Source organism: Protobothrops mucrosquamatus, unplaced genomic scaffold (assembly GCF_001527695.2).
Source record: "Protobothrops mucrosquamatus isolate PMUCROS unplaced genomic scaffold, P.Mucros_1.0 scaffold_275, whole genome shotgun sequence".
NCBI lineage: Eukaryota > Metazoa > Chordata > Lepidosauria > Squamata > Viperidae > Protobothrops > Protobothrops mucrosquamatus.
In genome coordinates, this window is record NW_015386351.1 from 422,059 (window position 1) to 438,850 (window position 16,792).

The following is a 16,792-nucleotide window of genomic DNA, read 5'->3' on the forward strand; positions in this document are numbered from 1 at the left end:
AGGAACAGTTCTACAGTACCTCCCCCAATATCTTCAAAATGACTTTAAAAAATAAATTTTCAAGTAACCCCTATACATAAATATGTCAGTATTTCTTTTAGGGAAATTGTACCCTAGAAGCGTTAAGTATGTGTATGTCTGCCTCAACATATAAGAGCTCTATAAATCATACTCATCCTTAAAGGAGTAAAATCACTTCAACATAATAATAATATATATATATATATATATATATATATATATATATATATATATATATATATATATATATATATATATATATACACACACAAACAGGTCATGATTTGTAAATAGAGTTTTTTTCATGAATGAAGGCAAATTTAAGAGTTTTTCACTTTGGAATTGCTATTTATCTTTGATAGCATGAATGCTGATACCCATTATTGATGCTACTGCATGGTTCAAAGTATCACACTTCTAAGAGTTATAGGCAGATAGGAACACTCCTCTATTTGAGATTTTTAAGGATGAATAAAGAAGGGAACTAAGATAAATAATTTTATGGAGATATAGCATGGATGAGTCATAGTTAGGGTAGATCCCTTAAGGCCAATGTGACTAAGCTAGCCTAATTTATATGATTTAAATTTAAATGATGTACTCTAAACATGATTAACTCTCATCAAATATTATGAAGTTCAGGTTTTGCATGTTTTAATCAAAACTTATATTCAAAGTTTGTGTTTGGGGTGAAATAAATGTATGATAATTATTAAAATGCTACTGTAATGCATATTTATCATCCAGGATGAATACTTGATTGATTGCATAGGAATGTCAGAATTTTAATCAACTATGCATCCTTTCATTTAAAATGTGGGCTGCTCTTTCCAAGCAATCTGAAATACAGATTCAGTTCTGGTGCTGCTATTTACTCAGAATGTTTCAGTAATATAAGCAGTGGTGGCCCAGCAGTGCTTTTTGCAAGCTCCAAAGCTGCACTGCAATGGAAGCTGTCAAATTATTTTTAGTGGCTGGAGGAAAAGTAAGGTTGACTCTATTTCAGGCTTTTGAAAAACAAAAAAAAGTTCTCAAAAGATCAACTATATTTTTCTCATGGAAAGATTAAAGGCACCCATTTTGCTGTCCTCAAAACAGGTTTAAATCTCAGCTCCATCTTCTGCAGTACTGGATAGATAGCCTGTGACCCTGTGAGAGGGTGAGTTGCCTTGATGGAGATGGTATTGCAGTTTGCTGTCAATCTAAGAAGGGTTTTTTTTGTCTGTTTTCCATGTCATGTAGCCAGTGAGAAGGTTTTCAGATCTCTGAACAGGCAGGTCTGCTTTTTAGTGAAGTTTTATAAAGGACGGATCTGTTAAGCCAGGGATCTCCAAACCTGGCAACTTTAAGACTTGTGGACTTCAACTCCCAGAATTCCTCAGCCAATCATGCTGGCTAAGGAATTCTGGGAGTTGAAACCCACAAGTTTTAAAGTTGCCAAGTTTGGAGACACATGTGTTAGGCAGTGGAGGTGGTTGTGTTTGTGCTACTCAAACTGAAAGTGTTGCATATAAATCAAGGATAAGGATAGAAGCTGATGGAGGAAAGCAGGCACAGGGCTGCAGGGAGGTCCCTGCAGGAAGAACAAATGGCCAATTGAAGGCCCAGAAGCATCAGAATGGGAATTTTGTGGAGCATACTATGGAGCATTAGGAAGGACACACCAGACTCAGCATGAAAAGGCGTAACTCATGGGCTAGCTTTCTATGGGGCTCAAGCAAGACTAATTTTTCCCTCTTGCCCCCCTCTAAGTCACATAGGACTAAGAGAAAGTGGAAGTACAGCAAAGCTACTTAAAGGAATAAGAACATTAAGAGAGGGAGCAAGTGAAAAATAGCTACTATTTCCATGAATTATGTTGACTGATTTCATACCAAAATCAAGTCATATTGTATTATCTAGCCAGCCAGCTTGCTCAAGTTCATAAGAACTGGTTATTTGAAGAAGTTAGTCTAATCACAGTTAAGGGAAAATCTAAATCTTACAATTGCACCAATAACAGAAATGAAGAGCAACATTTCCTTCTCCCTGTCAATCACACCACTTTGGTAAGTGTTAAGCACTGAGACCCCCTTCCCCCGCTCCCTGATACAATCTGAGAATGGCTTCACTTTTCATTGGGGGATGAGGCTTTGGCTTGCATGAAAAGGGTTAGGAAGTGTCCTATAGTCCATGGAACATGACTGATGTTCTGATGAACAGGCAATGAGATTTGAAGACATAACTATGGGGAAGAAAAAAGGGGCAATACAGGCCTACTGAGGTAATACAAAAAAGAAAGATGGACAAATGTATTATTTATTTTTAATAATGAAAGAGCCATTTTTGTTTTTCTGAGAGTAAATTCCATGGCATCTCATGGACTAATCTCCTGAAGTCTATATAGCTCAGAAGTATTGTCAAAACCAGTTGCTACCTAATTTAGACAACAGTCCCGACTGACTTGTTTAACTCTTTTATTGAGTATGCCGTAATTGGCTATGATTCACCAACCGATACAAGAAGGTTCACAAATCATGCTAAGCCGCAGCCCAACAAACCACATTATAGTTTACAATGTTGAGTGAACACAACCACAGAATTTAACATTCGTTTTAGCGAAGTATCCATAAGAAAGTCTGGCACATAAAAAGGCAACAGCCAAAAAAGTATTTCATAAAAAACAGTCTTCTCCACCTTAGTGCTCTCTAGATGCCTTCATCTACAAATCTAAAAATGCATCAGGAAAGGACTAGTTTAGAAAGAAAGATCTTGAACACTGGATGGGAGCAGGAGAAAACCACAGAAATAATCAGCTTTTGTTTAAACTAAACAGTCAGCATTTGCTTCAGCCCTTGAAAGTTCTGCGTTATACTAACAAAGAGAGTTTTCTACCAGGAAAATAAAGGTCAATTCTAGTGCAGCACTTTACGTCACTAGACTTTATCCATGAGTCTCATTCCAAGTATGAAATTTGTTTGTCATATAAGCAAGATTTAAGAAAACATAGATTACAAAAAAAAAATCATTTTCAGTATGAATGAGTATAAAATGAAGTCCATGTTACTGTGGGTGCAATCGTCTGCATACTTATTTAAGACTGAGTTCCACCACAAACAATATGCATGATGTCTAAGTAAATCTGCAATATAACAGGTTGTAAAATGATTAACAACTTTTCTTAGATATGGATTAAAGTATTAGGAGTTTCTTTTTATATGCAAATGTTAAGAACACAAATGCTCTAAGAATTATTCTGTTTGAGCAAGTTCTAGTTAACATGGCTTGCAGCACAAGGCTGCCTGTTATATAGCATTCAGTTTGTTCTTCAAATAGGCCAAGGTAAAGAGAGAAGACAGAAAGAATGCACTGAGGAGCGGCTATTAATAAGCTCAACCACCCAGTACACTTTTGTATTATTGTGTTGCAATCTGGTTTGCAAGAACAGGATTAAGAAAGAAGTCTAATCAAGTAATTACCACAATCCCGTAAATATCTGTACTTAGAATGGCAAATAATTAAGCTATGTTTTGGATAAGTTCCTTATAAAGCACTGCTGGATCGTTTGGCAATTACACAAGAATGCTTTGAAGTATTAGGTAGAGAGGACAGCCCATCAAAATTGAAATATCCCTAAGTTATTATCAATACCATCTTGTCATGACTCTTCACACTCCGTGACAACAAGCAATGCAGTAATGAATTCACAGGGATATGAACTTGTAACATGAGCCCAATGCCACAAGTTAAGAGTAAACTCAAGCAGAAATATTCATGGTCTGCTGCTAGAGACCAGGAAATTAAACCATGACATTTATTTGTCCAAAGCACCAATGCGAAAAAGAAATTAACAGACACTTAATTCTAATCCTTGTAATAAAGCACCTGTTTCATTATCTGTAAATTCTTTTCAGTTACCAGTTGTAATTGAATGTGCAGATCCAGTGAGACCACATAATTTTCCCTGAAGATGGGCTCCAGCATGAATTTGAAAGCTCGGAAGACCAACCCAGATTGGATCCTGCAACATTATCTTGGGACACGTATATTCACCTTAATTCATAATGATAATACTGTTACCACTGATTTAGGTTGGATGGGGCTGTCAGGAAGGGTAGAGAGCTGGAGCAAAGCAGCAGGAGGGATGCAGAAAGGAGAATCAAATCTACAACTGACCACAAATCATTGCTTCTGCTGAAACTAGTGAATATTTATCTTGTTACCTATTCTGGAGTCTGGGAGATTGTAAATTCCAAACCTGTCAATAAAATCTGTGTTCTGCTGATGTTGAGTTTCACCATGTCTTTAAAACTGAGGCAAATCCACTGGCAACTCCGAAGATTATGAATGGGCTTATTTCTTCCAAGCTCATAAAACATCTTTTGTAGATCCCAATATATACTGCTCAAAAAAATAAAGGGAACATTTTAACATGGAACTGAAGGAGTTTGCGTTCCCTTTTTTTTTTTGAGCAGTATATTACGTTTTGTTCCTGTGATCTAATGTGCCCATCTGCTGTAAATATTTGAGGCATATGCAGAACAAGACATGGCTTAAAACATTTGGGGTCCTCCTAAAGTTGCTATATCTTGACCCAGCAGTATTTCACTTCCAAGGTGATCTGATCATTTCCCATGGTGTAAAAATGTTACTCTTATGTAAGTCACCTTTCCTGCACTACTTGCGATTACTGAGGCCAAAACATATCTCAGAATGGTTCCTCTAATCTCAAAAGGGTAATGTGATCTGGATTTCAAAAGCTAGGAAAGAGACATTTGTTTGTACATTAAAAAGACTTATTGCGAGTGTATATATCTAATTTTACATGTATTAACTGCAGCGAGAATTGTATTCACTCAACATTGGAAAAAAGATGATTTACCAACGGAGGAAAAGTTAATTAAAAAAAATTTAGATTGTGCAGAAATGGATAGACTGACATTGAAAATGAAAGAGAAAGAAGATTCAGTATACTTAAGAACATGGGATACCTTTTATCAATGGTTAGAAAAACGAGGTAGAGAGAAAGGAATTTAACATGTATTAGTAAGTTAAATGTTGGAACCTAGACAATGTGTTGCTGATAAAATATTAAGCACTTCTGATTATAAAAAATTTACACACACACACACACACACACACACATATATATATATATATATATATGACTTATTGCAAACATTGCATATATTTTCAAGGAAACAAGCCAAAAAGAACAAAAATGTACGAATATCTTTAATGTTTAAGACTCTAAAATATAAGCAAATAACCAGCACTTTAAAGTATTACAATGTTGCCACTGGCATCTTCAATCTTTTATTGTAAACTGTACCTGACGGTATCATTTGGGCAGCTCTGCATTAAGAATGAACAAAAATCAAATTGAATTTCTAGGCAGTATTGAATATTTTATGTCAGTTTGAAGGATGCTTACCCTGTATTGATGGAAATGATTTCTATCAGGGGGTTCTTTCTAATCTTTGGCAAATCCAGTCGTGCTCCCCCCAACCGTTTCCCATTATCCTTTTTCTGTCCCAGCAATCTTACAGAATGACCTTCAAATAAAGGAAAATGCCGTTATTATACATACAACCTATCAGTTTTAGAAAATTTTAGTTCAGCCTTTGAATTTGTTAATAAAAACACATTTTTAAAAAACTGACAACAGCCAAATACTTACGAGGTAAAAAGTCGATAAATGAGATGGTCACTAAATGAGAACTACCTGTACTTTTAATATATTAGGGGATTTCTTAACAATGTTTAAATTAACAATATCTTTAACTTTTCTTGATAATTTCTGTTCATTATTGGAAATCAGAATAAAGTGAGGCATATGAATAAAGATCATCTTTCAACATTATTGAAAACAAACAACTTTTCTAAGGTTATGGGAATAGCTTAAAACTTCTATTTAAACTGAGAGCATTTTATAGCCAGGCAAAGGCGCCCACTAACTCATTAATCATGTAGTATATCCAATGATGTTCTACAACGTGGTTGATACTATATCTGAGGAGTATAGTAATTTGAATTAAGTCATAACTCAAATATTGTTTTGAGCCCTGTTTTTGGTTACATGAACTAATACACTGCCTATGCATGAGTGTTTGTTTTGAAGCAAAATCTGAATTAGAAGTAACAGTCTGGCTGTAATTAAAATCAAAAGGATTCTTGATTAGCCTTTGTGAAACAGTTTAAAACAAGGTCATCAAAGAAAAAAAAATGTAAAACATTTTGTTTTTCTTTTACCTATAATTATATTAATAAAGCTTAAAAATATAGCAAGTATTAATGCCAGTAGTGTTTGGATGTGTTATGGAGCAAGCTAAAATTTTACTTTGTAGCTGGGTTCATATATGATAATACCCAACAATTTTTAGTATGGAAACCAAACTAAAGACAATATAGCTTAGAACAATAGATGAACCCAACTTCAGAGAGACAGACAGACAGACAGAGAGAGAGCAATAAATGGATGACTTCCATTCTTTGCTTGCATCACAAAGAGGAGGGGAAAAAGTCTGCCTGGGTAGACATGATCATAGAAACCCAGCCACTGCATAACAGAGAAAACAGTTTCCAGACTAAAATATATGATGCATTTTTGGCAAAAAAACAAAACAAAACCAAAACAAAACAAAAAGCTGTAGCAATATTAGAAGCATCAGTATCAAATAAGTGTGGGTTGCACTTTATGTTCTTATTGTATCCAAAGATTGTATAGTACTGCTGCATGAAGGCTTTCTCTGTGTGGCGAGCTATTTGTACACAATATAATCTACAAAATAATCACATTTGCCCTATAAGGCCAAATAAACTGGAATGACTGTAGCTGAACCAATGCTTTGCAGATTCTTCAGGTGGGACTGAAGAAGCCCTTGTCTGAAGTTTTAGAAATCTGATGTTACTCAGCAGTACTGAACTGAACAAACCAATGGTCTAACTCTGTGGCTGTATGCTCACATACAATCTCCATGAGCATTCCTTTGTTTCCTTCAAGGCTTTCAACTCATCTGATCTTTCCTTTTACAATTGGCCACACCATCAAAACAACTCTCATGCCATATTCTCAGAATTCCAGAAAATCCCCTCCCCCAAATTAGGAAACAACTGGCTTAGTGCGATGTCTCCCTCTCTTAGTTCCTTAAACAAGTTTAAATTTGTGAACTGAGCACAAGGAATCTAATATTTAGCACTATCATGAGAAGAATTTACTGAATTCTTCACTGATACTGTATATTGCTCAAGGAAAGTAGAACAATTAGCAAACTAGCTTTTTTAGAGCAAAGCTAAAATTTATGGTTCAGAATCCAGTTTTATTAAAAATATAAAGAATTGTAAAATGCATCAGTACAGTAAGAGAGATTAAACAGTACTGTATTTAGAAAGAGGTTGTTATTTTCACATCATAATAGAGTACGCCAAGAAATCCATTATAGACTACTAGAATGTACAGCCTGCATCTGTAGTATTCACTAATTATTCTTTCTTGCTATATCACATTAATGGTGGTGTTATCATTAGCTAATTAAATAACTAGCTATTTTCTAATGCTATTACTTACAAAAGATTCTTGGATTTAACAATATGCATTCTACTTGTTAATTAAAATAAATGTAAAGTCTTTGCATTGTTGGAAATATCTGAGTCATCACAAAGCTAAAAATACATAATGAAAATTAATGTTCGAAGAATACTAAAGAAATAAAGCGTCCTTTTAAAAAAGTTTCATATCACAAACAAGCAAACAAATCTACAATCAGAAACCCATACATTTCAATAAATTCAAACACATCAAGTACCATGATGGATTGTGTCCAGGTCCCTTTGGAAATTGGCAAATGTTAACTATTGAAAGGGTAAAGCTCTGAATAAACTCTTTGCAACTATTAATTAATCCAACAAAGCTGGATTAATAATAGTATTAATTAAAATTCATAAATATGTAAAGTATATTTTCATTTTATTAATTTTCTGATGAAGCAGGGTTAGAAGATACAAAATATTTTATGGTAAATATATGATTTCACATTATAGGCAAAAAATTACATGCTTGTTTTCAATGATATTCATTAAACCAACGCAGTCATTAAACATTTTAACAAAACTAAAACAATGAAATGGAGTTTAATAAGCTTTTTATACTATTAGTTGATTTTTCTTTTTACAAATACTGAGGCTAATATTTGAAAAAGTTCCCTTTTGTAGTGATCTAAATGTAAGCTTTTTATTTTATTTATATTTATTAAATTCATATGTTGCCCGTATCACCAATAAGATAACTCTAGACATCTTGCAAATGTAAACAGCTAAATATAAAAATAATTAAAACTTTTTAGGATTTAACCCTTTTATTTTTTTTTTGTTAAATGGAAAAAATGGAAACCTAATTGATACAATTAGTTTCATATATTAACTAATATCTGATTAAGCAATTAAACAGTGCAGGGCCTTTCTCTACAACCTTCACTGGAAAAAAACCCTCTATTTTCAATAGCCAAGTATAATTTTCACCAATATCAAGAGTCTCTCTCACATTTTCTTTCATTAAAAAAGGGTCAATAAAAGTTAAAATAAGATCTGGTTTTTAGTTGCTCATCAGTCCATAACTATGTCAAATCAACGTGGTATAAACATAGTTTTATAAAAATGATTTGTATATTATGAGCGGTGAATGAAACAAAATAAAAATACTCAGGTATCATGCAAGTTAAAAAAAAAAGTTCACTCCAAAAGAGAGGAAAGAAGGAAGAATACAGGAAACAGGTATAATTTGATTTCTCAAATATATGCTTATGTGCAACCCAAAGCTAGTAGATATATTAATTTTCTGTCTTGCCAAAACAAATAAATATAGAACCAATGAATTGTATGAGGGATGGTAGCAAACTCAAATGATTAAATTGTATTACAATTTATATTACTATATAAGAAAAACTGTCTATCTGCACATGTAGGTTGTCCTTAACTTAGAACAGTAACTGAGCCTGAACTTATAGTTGTACGTTATTGTGGTTGTAAGTCAAGGCATCACATGACGGGACCCAAGTTTTTGATGTTTTTTGTAGCAATTATTAAACAAACACTGCAGTAATTCAGTGAATTTATTCTAACTGATTGTTAATTTCAAATTACGGTTTAATATCATGGCTTAATAAAAGTCAATAGCCACAGTTTCTTGGTTCATTCATCAGAGAACTAAGAGCTTGAATACCTGGAAATACATTGTCATATCTCAGTTTATTATGGTGATATATAATTTTCTTTTTTCTTAAAAAAAATTATATCCAAAGATACTGTGGAAAGACACAGGTGGTAAGTATGTAACTTCAGTATCTGAATATTTACAAATTAAATGGTGGGAATATCATTATGGATAGCACGCATCTTAAGGTAATATTCTTTTGATGAAAGATATTATCAGATTAAGAATTCAGTTATTCATTAGCTGTTCTCCAATTACCCAAACCATACAGATTATATTAATATTTCATAGTGTGACACATGAACCCACACATGATTACACACCTTTTGTGTAAACCAAAACAATATGGGTTTTTCAACAAATTACATTTTAAACAATTCTGGCTTAATCTTATCTATAAATACACATTTATTCTACTTTTCCAAGTTAAAATTTCCAGTTCAGTGGTGAATTCTAGTAAAACATTTTCAAGACTTTAATACTTCTTCTTTAGAGTTTATTCTATTAGTTTAACTCTCATCAGGCAGCTTAATTTCCTGTGATTCATGTGCCTTTGTTTAGATTGGAAATGGGAAAAGTGCTTCAGATCCACATGGGTATTTGGTATACCTGTCAACAGCTCCTCAAAGAAGCTGTGTCTTTTCCTGAATAGCTACAGGTTCCCTTGTTATAATGACTTGCAACACTGATGAGTAATTACCACTGTTAATTAGCACTATGCTAATCTACATCCATGCTGTTACAAAAAAGTAATAGCACGTACAGAATTAAAATATCCTTTAGTTATATGACCAAAGCAGCACAGAAAGTAAGGATGTTGAATTTATAATATTTTCTTTACACAGATTTTATTATGGTGTATGAAGAAATATCAACAGTGCTAGTAAAATATTTTCTGCCATGTATACTGTACATAGCACTAGGAAACTGCAGTGAGCCATCCTTTCTAGTGCATGCAAAAAAAACCTGTATGTTTCTCACAAATTGATGTCTTTTTCCCACCCCAAAAGGGCAGTGAACCTACGGGGAGGGGAAATGTCACATTTAATACAGTTCAAGGAGAATGCAGGAGAGTTCTCCTTTGCTTATGCTGGTGTCTGGACCGATAGACATGCTGTCAATAAACATTCTCTACTTTATCTACACAATATACACACAGATCATCTTGTGAGTTTTTAGTGGCCCACCAATCGCAACAGATTGATTGGTGTGGTAGCTAAACAGTTGGCAAATATTAGTTAATATTTAAACCAGGAACAGATAGATCATATTACCAGACAGGTTAATGTGACTGAGATTTAGAGGGGTGAGACGAAAGTCTGAAAAAGTTCAAAACCGAAGTAATTTCCTTTTACTTGTTTACAGTAATTCTGTCCAGTGACCCATTTCACAAAATCTTCTGTGAAACTCAGGACCAGTGCAGTTTTTATTCAACCGGAAAGTCTAGTCTTCTCTTAATCCAATATGGATACACTTGACAGAATGCAGCTGTTTTGACATTTTGCAGGAAGCTTTATGATGTCGGGACAAGTGGTCAAGTTGGCTAATAATCACAGCATTAAAACAGCAAGAGCCCAGGGATGATTTTTTTATGAATACTGTAAAAATTAGTTTAAGGTAGTATTATATTTCTAATGTCCACTCTGTTTCATAAATACAGGAAATGGGAATATAAGATGTGCATTCTAAATTCCATGCAGTGTAAGCTGTAAAACTTGACTTTGTCTCACATGAGAAGGAATATTAGAACAAGAATGCTAAACTCCTCGTTCGCCTATCAAGCAAATTTTGAATTGGACAGAGAAGGGTTTCTATAGACAAGCAACAGTTGCCCTGAGGAATACATGTCTGGTGCATTTCTACACGTTTTCCCCCTCTTCCCAATTCAGCCTGCTACAATAATTGGTCAGCCAGATGTTAAGCAAGTCTACAATCTAGTCACAAGTCATAATTCTAAATGACAGTATTTCACATATGTAACTTTAAAAAATCCATACTATGTTTTGTGGACCGAGTCTATCGTTATTATCTATATACAGTATTTCAAAGAGAAGCATGCATGGAAACTGAGAAGTTGAGGCTTATGCCTTAACATTCATTTGCTCTATTCCTCTTTCCCTTTGTATTTGCTATCTTTTATCTTTTTCTTTTCCCATTCTTCTCTCTCCTCTTTGTTCTGCTCAGAACAATGATGGGCATCAGAAGTTATATTTTAATAATAGAATAACAGAGTTCGAAGGGACCTTGGAGTCTTATAGTCCAACCTGTTGCTCAAGCAGGAAACCCTGTACCATTTCAGACAAATGGCTGTCCAATACAAGGCTTCACTGTTTTTAAGCCATTCTTTCATTACATTACATTCTGCTAACTTAGGAAATTTAAAATCCTGCATCTCTGATTTACATTCTGTTTTTTAAAAACAGTCCGTAGAAGATACCTTTCTGGAAGGAAGGCTTAGAGGATTCTGTATAGATGTTGCAAATACCTATATTCTCCCAAATATACAGCCTTTGCGTGCATTCTGCACAAAGCCATTTTTGCTAGACCCCTCTCCTATTTCATAAAGCCTTAAGGTAAACCTCAAAGTCACTTACAGTCTCTCATAAGTACTTTCATGTTCCTCTCTCTTTCTGTATGTTTATCTTATATGGACTATATGTATACTGCCAAAACCCCTAATTTAATATTTTTATCTAACATCTTCTGACTATCATCCCAAAGGTAATTTGTTACATTACAGTTTAATGATCTTGGCAAAGTTTGCATAGATTTTGTTGGAAATTAAGATTTTTATAACAACTGGATCCAAATGACAAACAGGATGCAATGTCCAAAATTGAGATCAGCTGCCATTAAGAAGCTAGTTTTAGGGGACCTCCGGTGGCGAGGCTTCGTCGATGGAGGCTTTCCTCTTAGCCTCCTGCCCGGGACTGCGTCAAAGCCGTCAAAACAGCGCGGATCAGCTGTTTTGCGGCTTGGAACTTTCTCCCCGGGCGAAGGGGAGAAAGTGAGTTTGGTTCGGATAGGGGTAGACTTCCCTAGTCCCCCCAGGAACGATCCTGGGGGGATGAAGGTGTGAACTCCCCCGGAGTCTGGACCTCTTCTCCGCAGCTTGGAGTGTCTTCGCTCCTTGGAGTGAAGCTAGACGTCGCCGCCACTGCTGCTACTTTGTATCTGCGTGTGAGTAACTTTTGAACAGACGGAACCTGACAGGGGATTTTTACTATAGTTAAATGGTGACTTTAACTCAAAGATTTCACTGGGATTTTGGTTACTTGTTATAAGTGAAAGTGAGAAGAAAATGGCCGCGGAAGCGCTGCTTCTCTTTAACAAAAGGAAAACTTTCACTTTCTTTCCGGTTGTGGAATGATGCATTTTAAAGGACTTAAAGCTTAAATGTTGAAGGTGGATAGATTATATTTAGAGAAAGTATGGAGTGAATAAATATCATATAGTTTTTTGAGTAGATTTACTGTTTTTACTTATTGCTTTATTAGAGTTAAAGTAGGTATATATTGATTGTATTATGTTTGTTTAGTTAAATTGTAATTTAGATATGGAATGGGATGTGTTTCAATCCTGTATTTGGTTCCGGGAAGTCTAGGGGGGGAAGGGGATTAGGGGAATTATAAAAATTGATGTATGCACATGTTATAGGTAAACAAGAATTGTATTGATAAGAGAAGATGCTCGGCTGGTATACCAAATTGCACTCGAGGAGGTGGTTGGAAAAAAGATGGGATGTAGGTGGAAAGGAGGAAGGAGGAGAGGTTGTGGGCTAGAGGGAGGAAGGATAGGAAAGTGGATGAGGGTGGAGGCAAGGCGGGGACTGCCGAGCATTTCTGACAATGTATTGACTTGGATTATTTTTGTTTTCTCTGCTTGTGTATGTAAATGCATCTTATTGTTATTTGTTGTTTAATTATAAAAATCAATAAAATTTTATTTAAAAAAAAGAAGAAGCTAGTTTTAGTGAGAGTATTAATAAAACAGATCACTTGATGTTTAAGTTGGCCAAACCAGTTATTTTCAGTATAGAAACATTTTAATTTATTCTCTATTCAAATTATATCTTCTGAGTCTTCTCTACAGGCTATATGAACTAAGAAAATAAAGGCACTCTCTGCTTTATAAAATTCATACCATATTTTTCTGCATTCTAAAACCCCATGTATCTTTGATGCAACACTTGACATCTGATACAATTCAATACTGCAGTAAATGAATCTTAATTTGTCTGAAACACGTCACGATCTGTTTAATATAAAAAGGAACACTGAAATTCAAATTGTTAAAAAGTATTAAATATTAAAAAACCAATTACTGAGCAAACCAGCTAGGGTGATCTATATTAATTTGGATCAGCTTTCCGTATATTTTGTTTTTCTGATGTACGTGGCACCTGCTGAATATTTACATTTCAGTAAGTATTTTGAATGTGTATGTGGCCGATTTCAACAGGAGATTCCTTAGGGATATACTGTATGTGATCAAAGCAACATCAGGAGTGAGCACTGAGAAGAACGAATGCATGCATTATTTCAGTTGAATAGCTTACCCTTAATAGTTTCCTCAACGACTTCCACTACACGATCTATCTGTTGAACCTGAAACGCAATAAATTAATAAATCAAGCTGTGAATATTCAGATGACCTTTGAAAGACCCTTTTTCAAATATATTCTTGAATGTATTTAATCCACATAAAGGAGCCCCTGCACTTTTTGCAATATGCTTTCTACTTACATGTTTCTGCTTGCAAGACAGATTGAAAAGGGAATCAAATAAAAGTCAATGCCTATGTTTTACTGCACTCATATTGTGCTCTTAAAATATAAAAGCCATCTTACAACAAAGTTTAGCACCAATTTCATGCCAGCAAAAAGAATTACTCAATGCAGTAAGAACCAATTATAAAGGAAATATCACTGCAGGCTTTTTTTTTTTTTTTTTAGAAAGACAGCTTACATAAATCTACAAAGTAGAGAATTTATATAATTATGAATGGTGGCCAATAAGCTGTACTATTAGCAAGAACTGACAGCATCCCTGAACAAGAGAATAGTAGTAGAAAATTTGGAAGACATTCAAATTCTGCACTCCAGTCTCTTTCTAAAAAGCCTGATAAGCAATTTTACAGCTCAGTCACTTAAAATGTCTACAGAAAAAAGCTGCATATACAATGCTTGGAAGTTCAGAGTTTACAAGGACCAGCAACATTCACTAAGAATCTCAATGAAAATATTTCCTCTTCAAGCCATGGAATTACTGTAAGTAGCTATGTCTGACCATAAATAATCCAGTGGAGAACATCCATATACATATATACAACCAGGTTTATTGTATGAGATTGGTTACTATAAACTGAAATTTAAAAAAAAAAAATCTAGGAATGTCAAAAAGCTTCAGATTGCTTTTTTGAACAAATGTAATGCTGTGGATATAACTATTATATTGTGTGAAATAGCCAAAGTGCCTTTTACTGCCTGAAAAGATTACTAATTCCTGTACTGAACCACAAAAAAAAAAAGGGGGGAAGGTTTCCCCTGTCCAGTTTTGTCCCAACTCTAGGGGGTGGGCGTATCTGTTTCTTAGGTGAGGGATCCAGCATTATCCAAAGACATTTCCATGGTCATATGGCCAGCATGATTATATGCCAAAGCGCACAGAATGCTGTTACCTTCCCACCAAAGTGGTACCTATTTATCTACTTGCATTTGCATGTTTTGGAGCTGGGGTAAGAACGGGAGCTCACCCTGTCATACGGTACTTGGGCTTTGAACTGCCAACCTTCCAGTTGACAAGCTCAGCATCTTAACTGCTAAGCCACCATGCCCCATAGATAAACATGTTTTATGGATTCACATGTTTTTGAATCCAATCATTATCAGTAAATACTTTTTTTTAAAAAACGTGGTTTAATGTGAAATCTTGGTCACAGCTGGAAGTAACATGTGTTGTGTTTAATGAGATTAGCAAATGCGCTTGGGAATGCCAGTTTCACACATGTCAGAATATATAACTATGTTGTGCTAAAAGAGCCACAGTGGCTTGATCTGCATATAAAATGAACTCAGAATAAATATACTGTACTTGCATATTACACAAAATTTTAAAAAATCACATTATGACATAGCATTGGATGAAAAGGCCAATTTACTTTTTTGGGCAATGGCCCGTAATTCCAAGCCCTCAAGCTTATCTTTATTCTGGTTTCAGTGATACTTGTCCTCCCTGCACTCGTTATGTCTGACATATGATCTATATCACTTTATGAGCACACTCCTTTAATCATATATTAAATGATTCCAATGCACCCATTCCACTGTGTTTCTTCAATCTGTCAGATGGCTCCTCTATGACATTCAGATCGGGAAATTGACATCAAAACACCCTCCAAATTAGTGTGCAAACCTTTACTTAAAGGGGGAGGTATCTTATTGATTACCTGTTTATGTCAATGTCTGGATAAACTGCCTTTTCAGCGCGACCATTTTAAAACAAAGGGCATATCAATCCAATATGAAAAATTCTAGGAAAGATTATACATGTTTGAGACAACCTGCATATAAATATAGGAAACAAATCTCCAAAGCTTTTTTGTGAGTGCATTATCTTTTCTTTCTCCTAACATGGGATGTATTCAAGGAATGTTCAAATTCCAAAACTGTCTAAATAAAGCTAAAGATGTTGCTATTCTAGAAAACCTTACTGATGTCAATTTAACTTAAAAACATCAGTTTCTTGACCGGAGAGGAATAAACTGAGAGCATTTGGCAGTTCCATCAGCCAAGATCAGTATAAATATTACATTGAAGTGTGTATAATCCTGTTCTCTATAATTCACCAATTTTCCAGGTTTATGGTATAATGTAGGATATGGTAAAATCTTAGGCAGATGTTCAGAAACAACTTTTTGAGATTAGATTAGCAAAATGTATAGCTAAAATAACATTTTAGGTTCTTACAACTCCTCAGGCTCAAGTTCTGAGAGAATTTCAATACAAGCCATAATATTCTCACCCCAATAATGCTCAGTCCATGCAGATAGTCTTGTCGGGGCTGGGCTTGTGGAACACATCCAGCTAGAACAATTTTCTTTTTTCCTTCTTGTGCTTTCCTAAAATGAACAAATGGCAGAACACATTCGTTTAATTAACATTCACTAACTTTGCATCACTTCTGACACAGTATGAAATGATTGGAAAACCAAGAATGTTGCCTAATTGTGTCATTCTGCCAGCAAGCAGATTCTTAATTGCACCTCTATCCCACATATCCTTCAAATCTTCCCTGGAGGGCTGGAGGATTCTCCAGAGATGATTTGGAATACAGGTAAGGATTGGGGTGAGGAGAGCAACAATAATGGCAAATACTGTTGTACTTATAATAATAATAATAAAGTTGGAAGGGACCTTGGAGGTCATCGAGTCCAACCCCCTGCCCAGGCAGGAACCCTACACCATTTCAGACAAACGGCTGTCCAGTCTCTTCTTAAAAACTTCCAGTGTTGGAGCATTCACCACTTCTGGAGGCAGGTTGTTCCACTGGTTAATTGTTCTAACTGTCAGGAAGTTTCTCCTTA

General features: G+C 34.9%; 1 protein-coding gene across 1 annotated transcript in view; it reads right to left on the minus strand.

Annotated features, from left to right (window-relative positions):
* Window positions 1–16,792, minus strand: part of CDKAL1 (CDK5 regulatory subunit associated protein 1 like 1) — a 297,422-nt gene that overhangs the window by 190,518 nt on the left and 90,112 nt on the right. Inside the window, exons 6-8 of the mRNA XM_015831691.1 lie at window positions 16,231–16,327; window positions 13,767–13,815; window positions 5,435–5,555 (exon numbers count right to left, since the gene is read on the minus strand). Of these exons, the coding sequence (XP_015687177.1) occupies window positions 5,435–5,555; window positions 13,767–13,815; window positions 16,231–16,327 (267 nt within the window). The remainder of the gene's footprint in view (window positions 1–5,434; window positions 5,556–13,766; window positions 13,816–16,230; window positions 16,328–16,792) is intronic.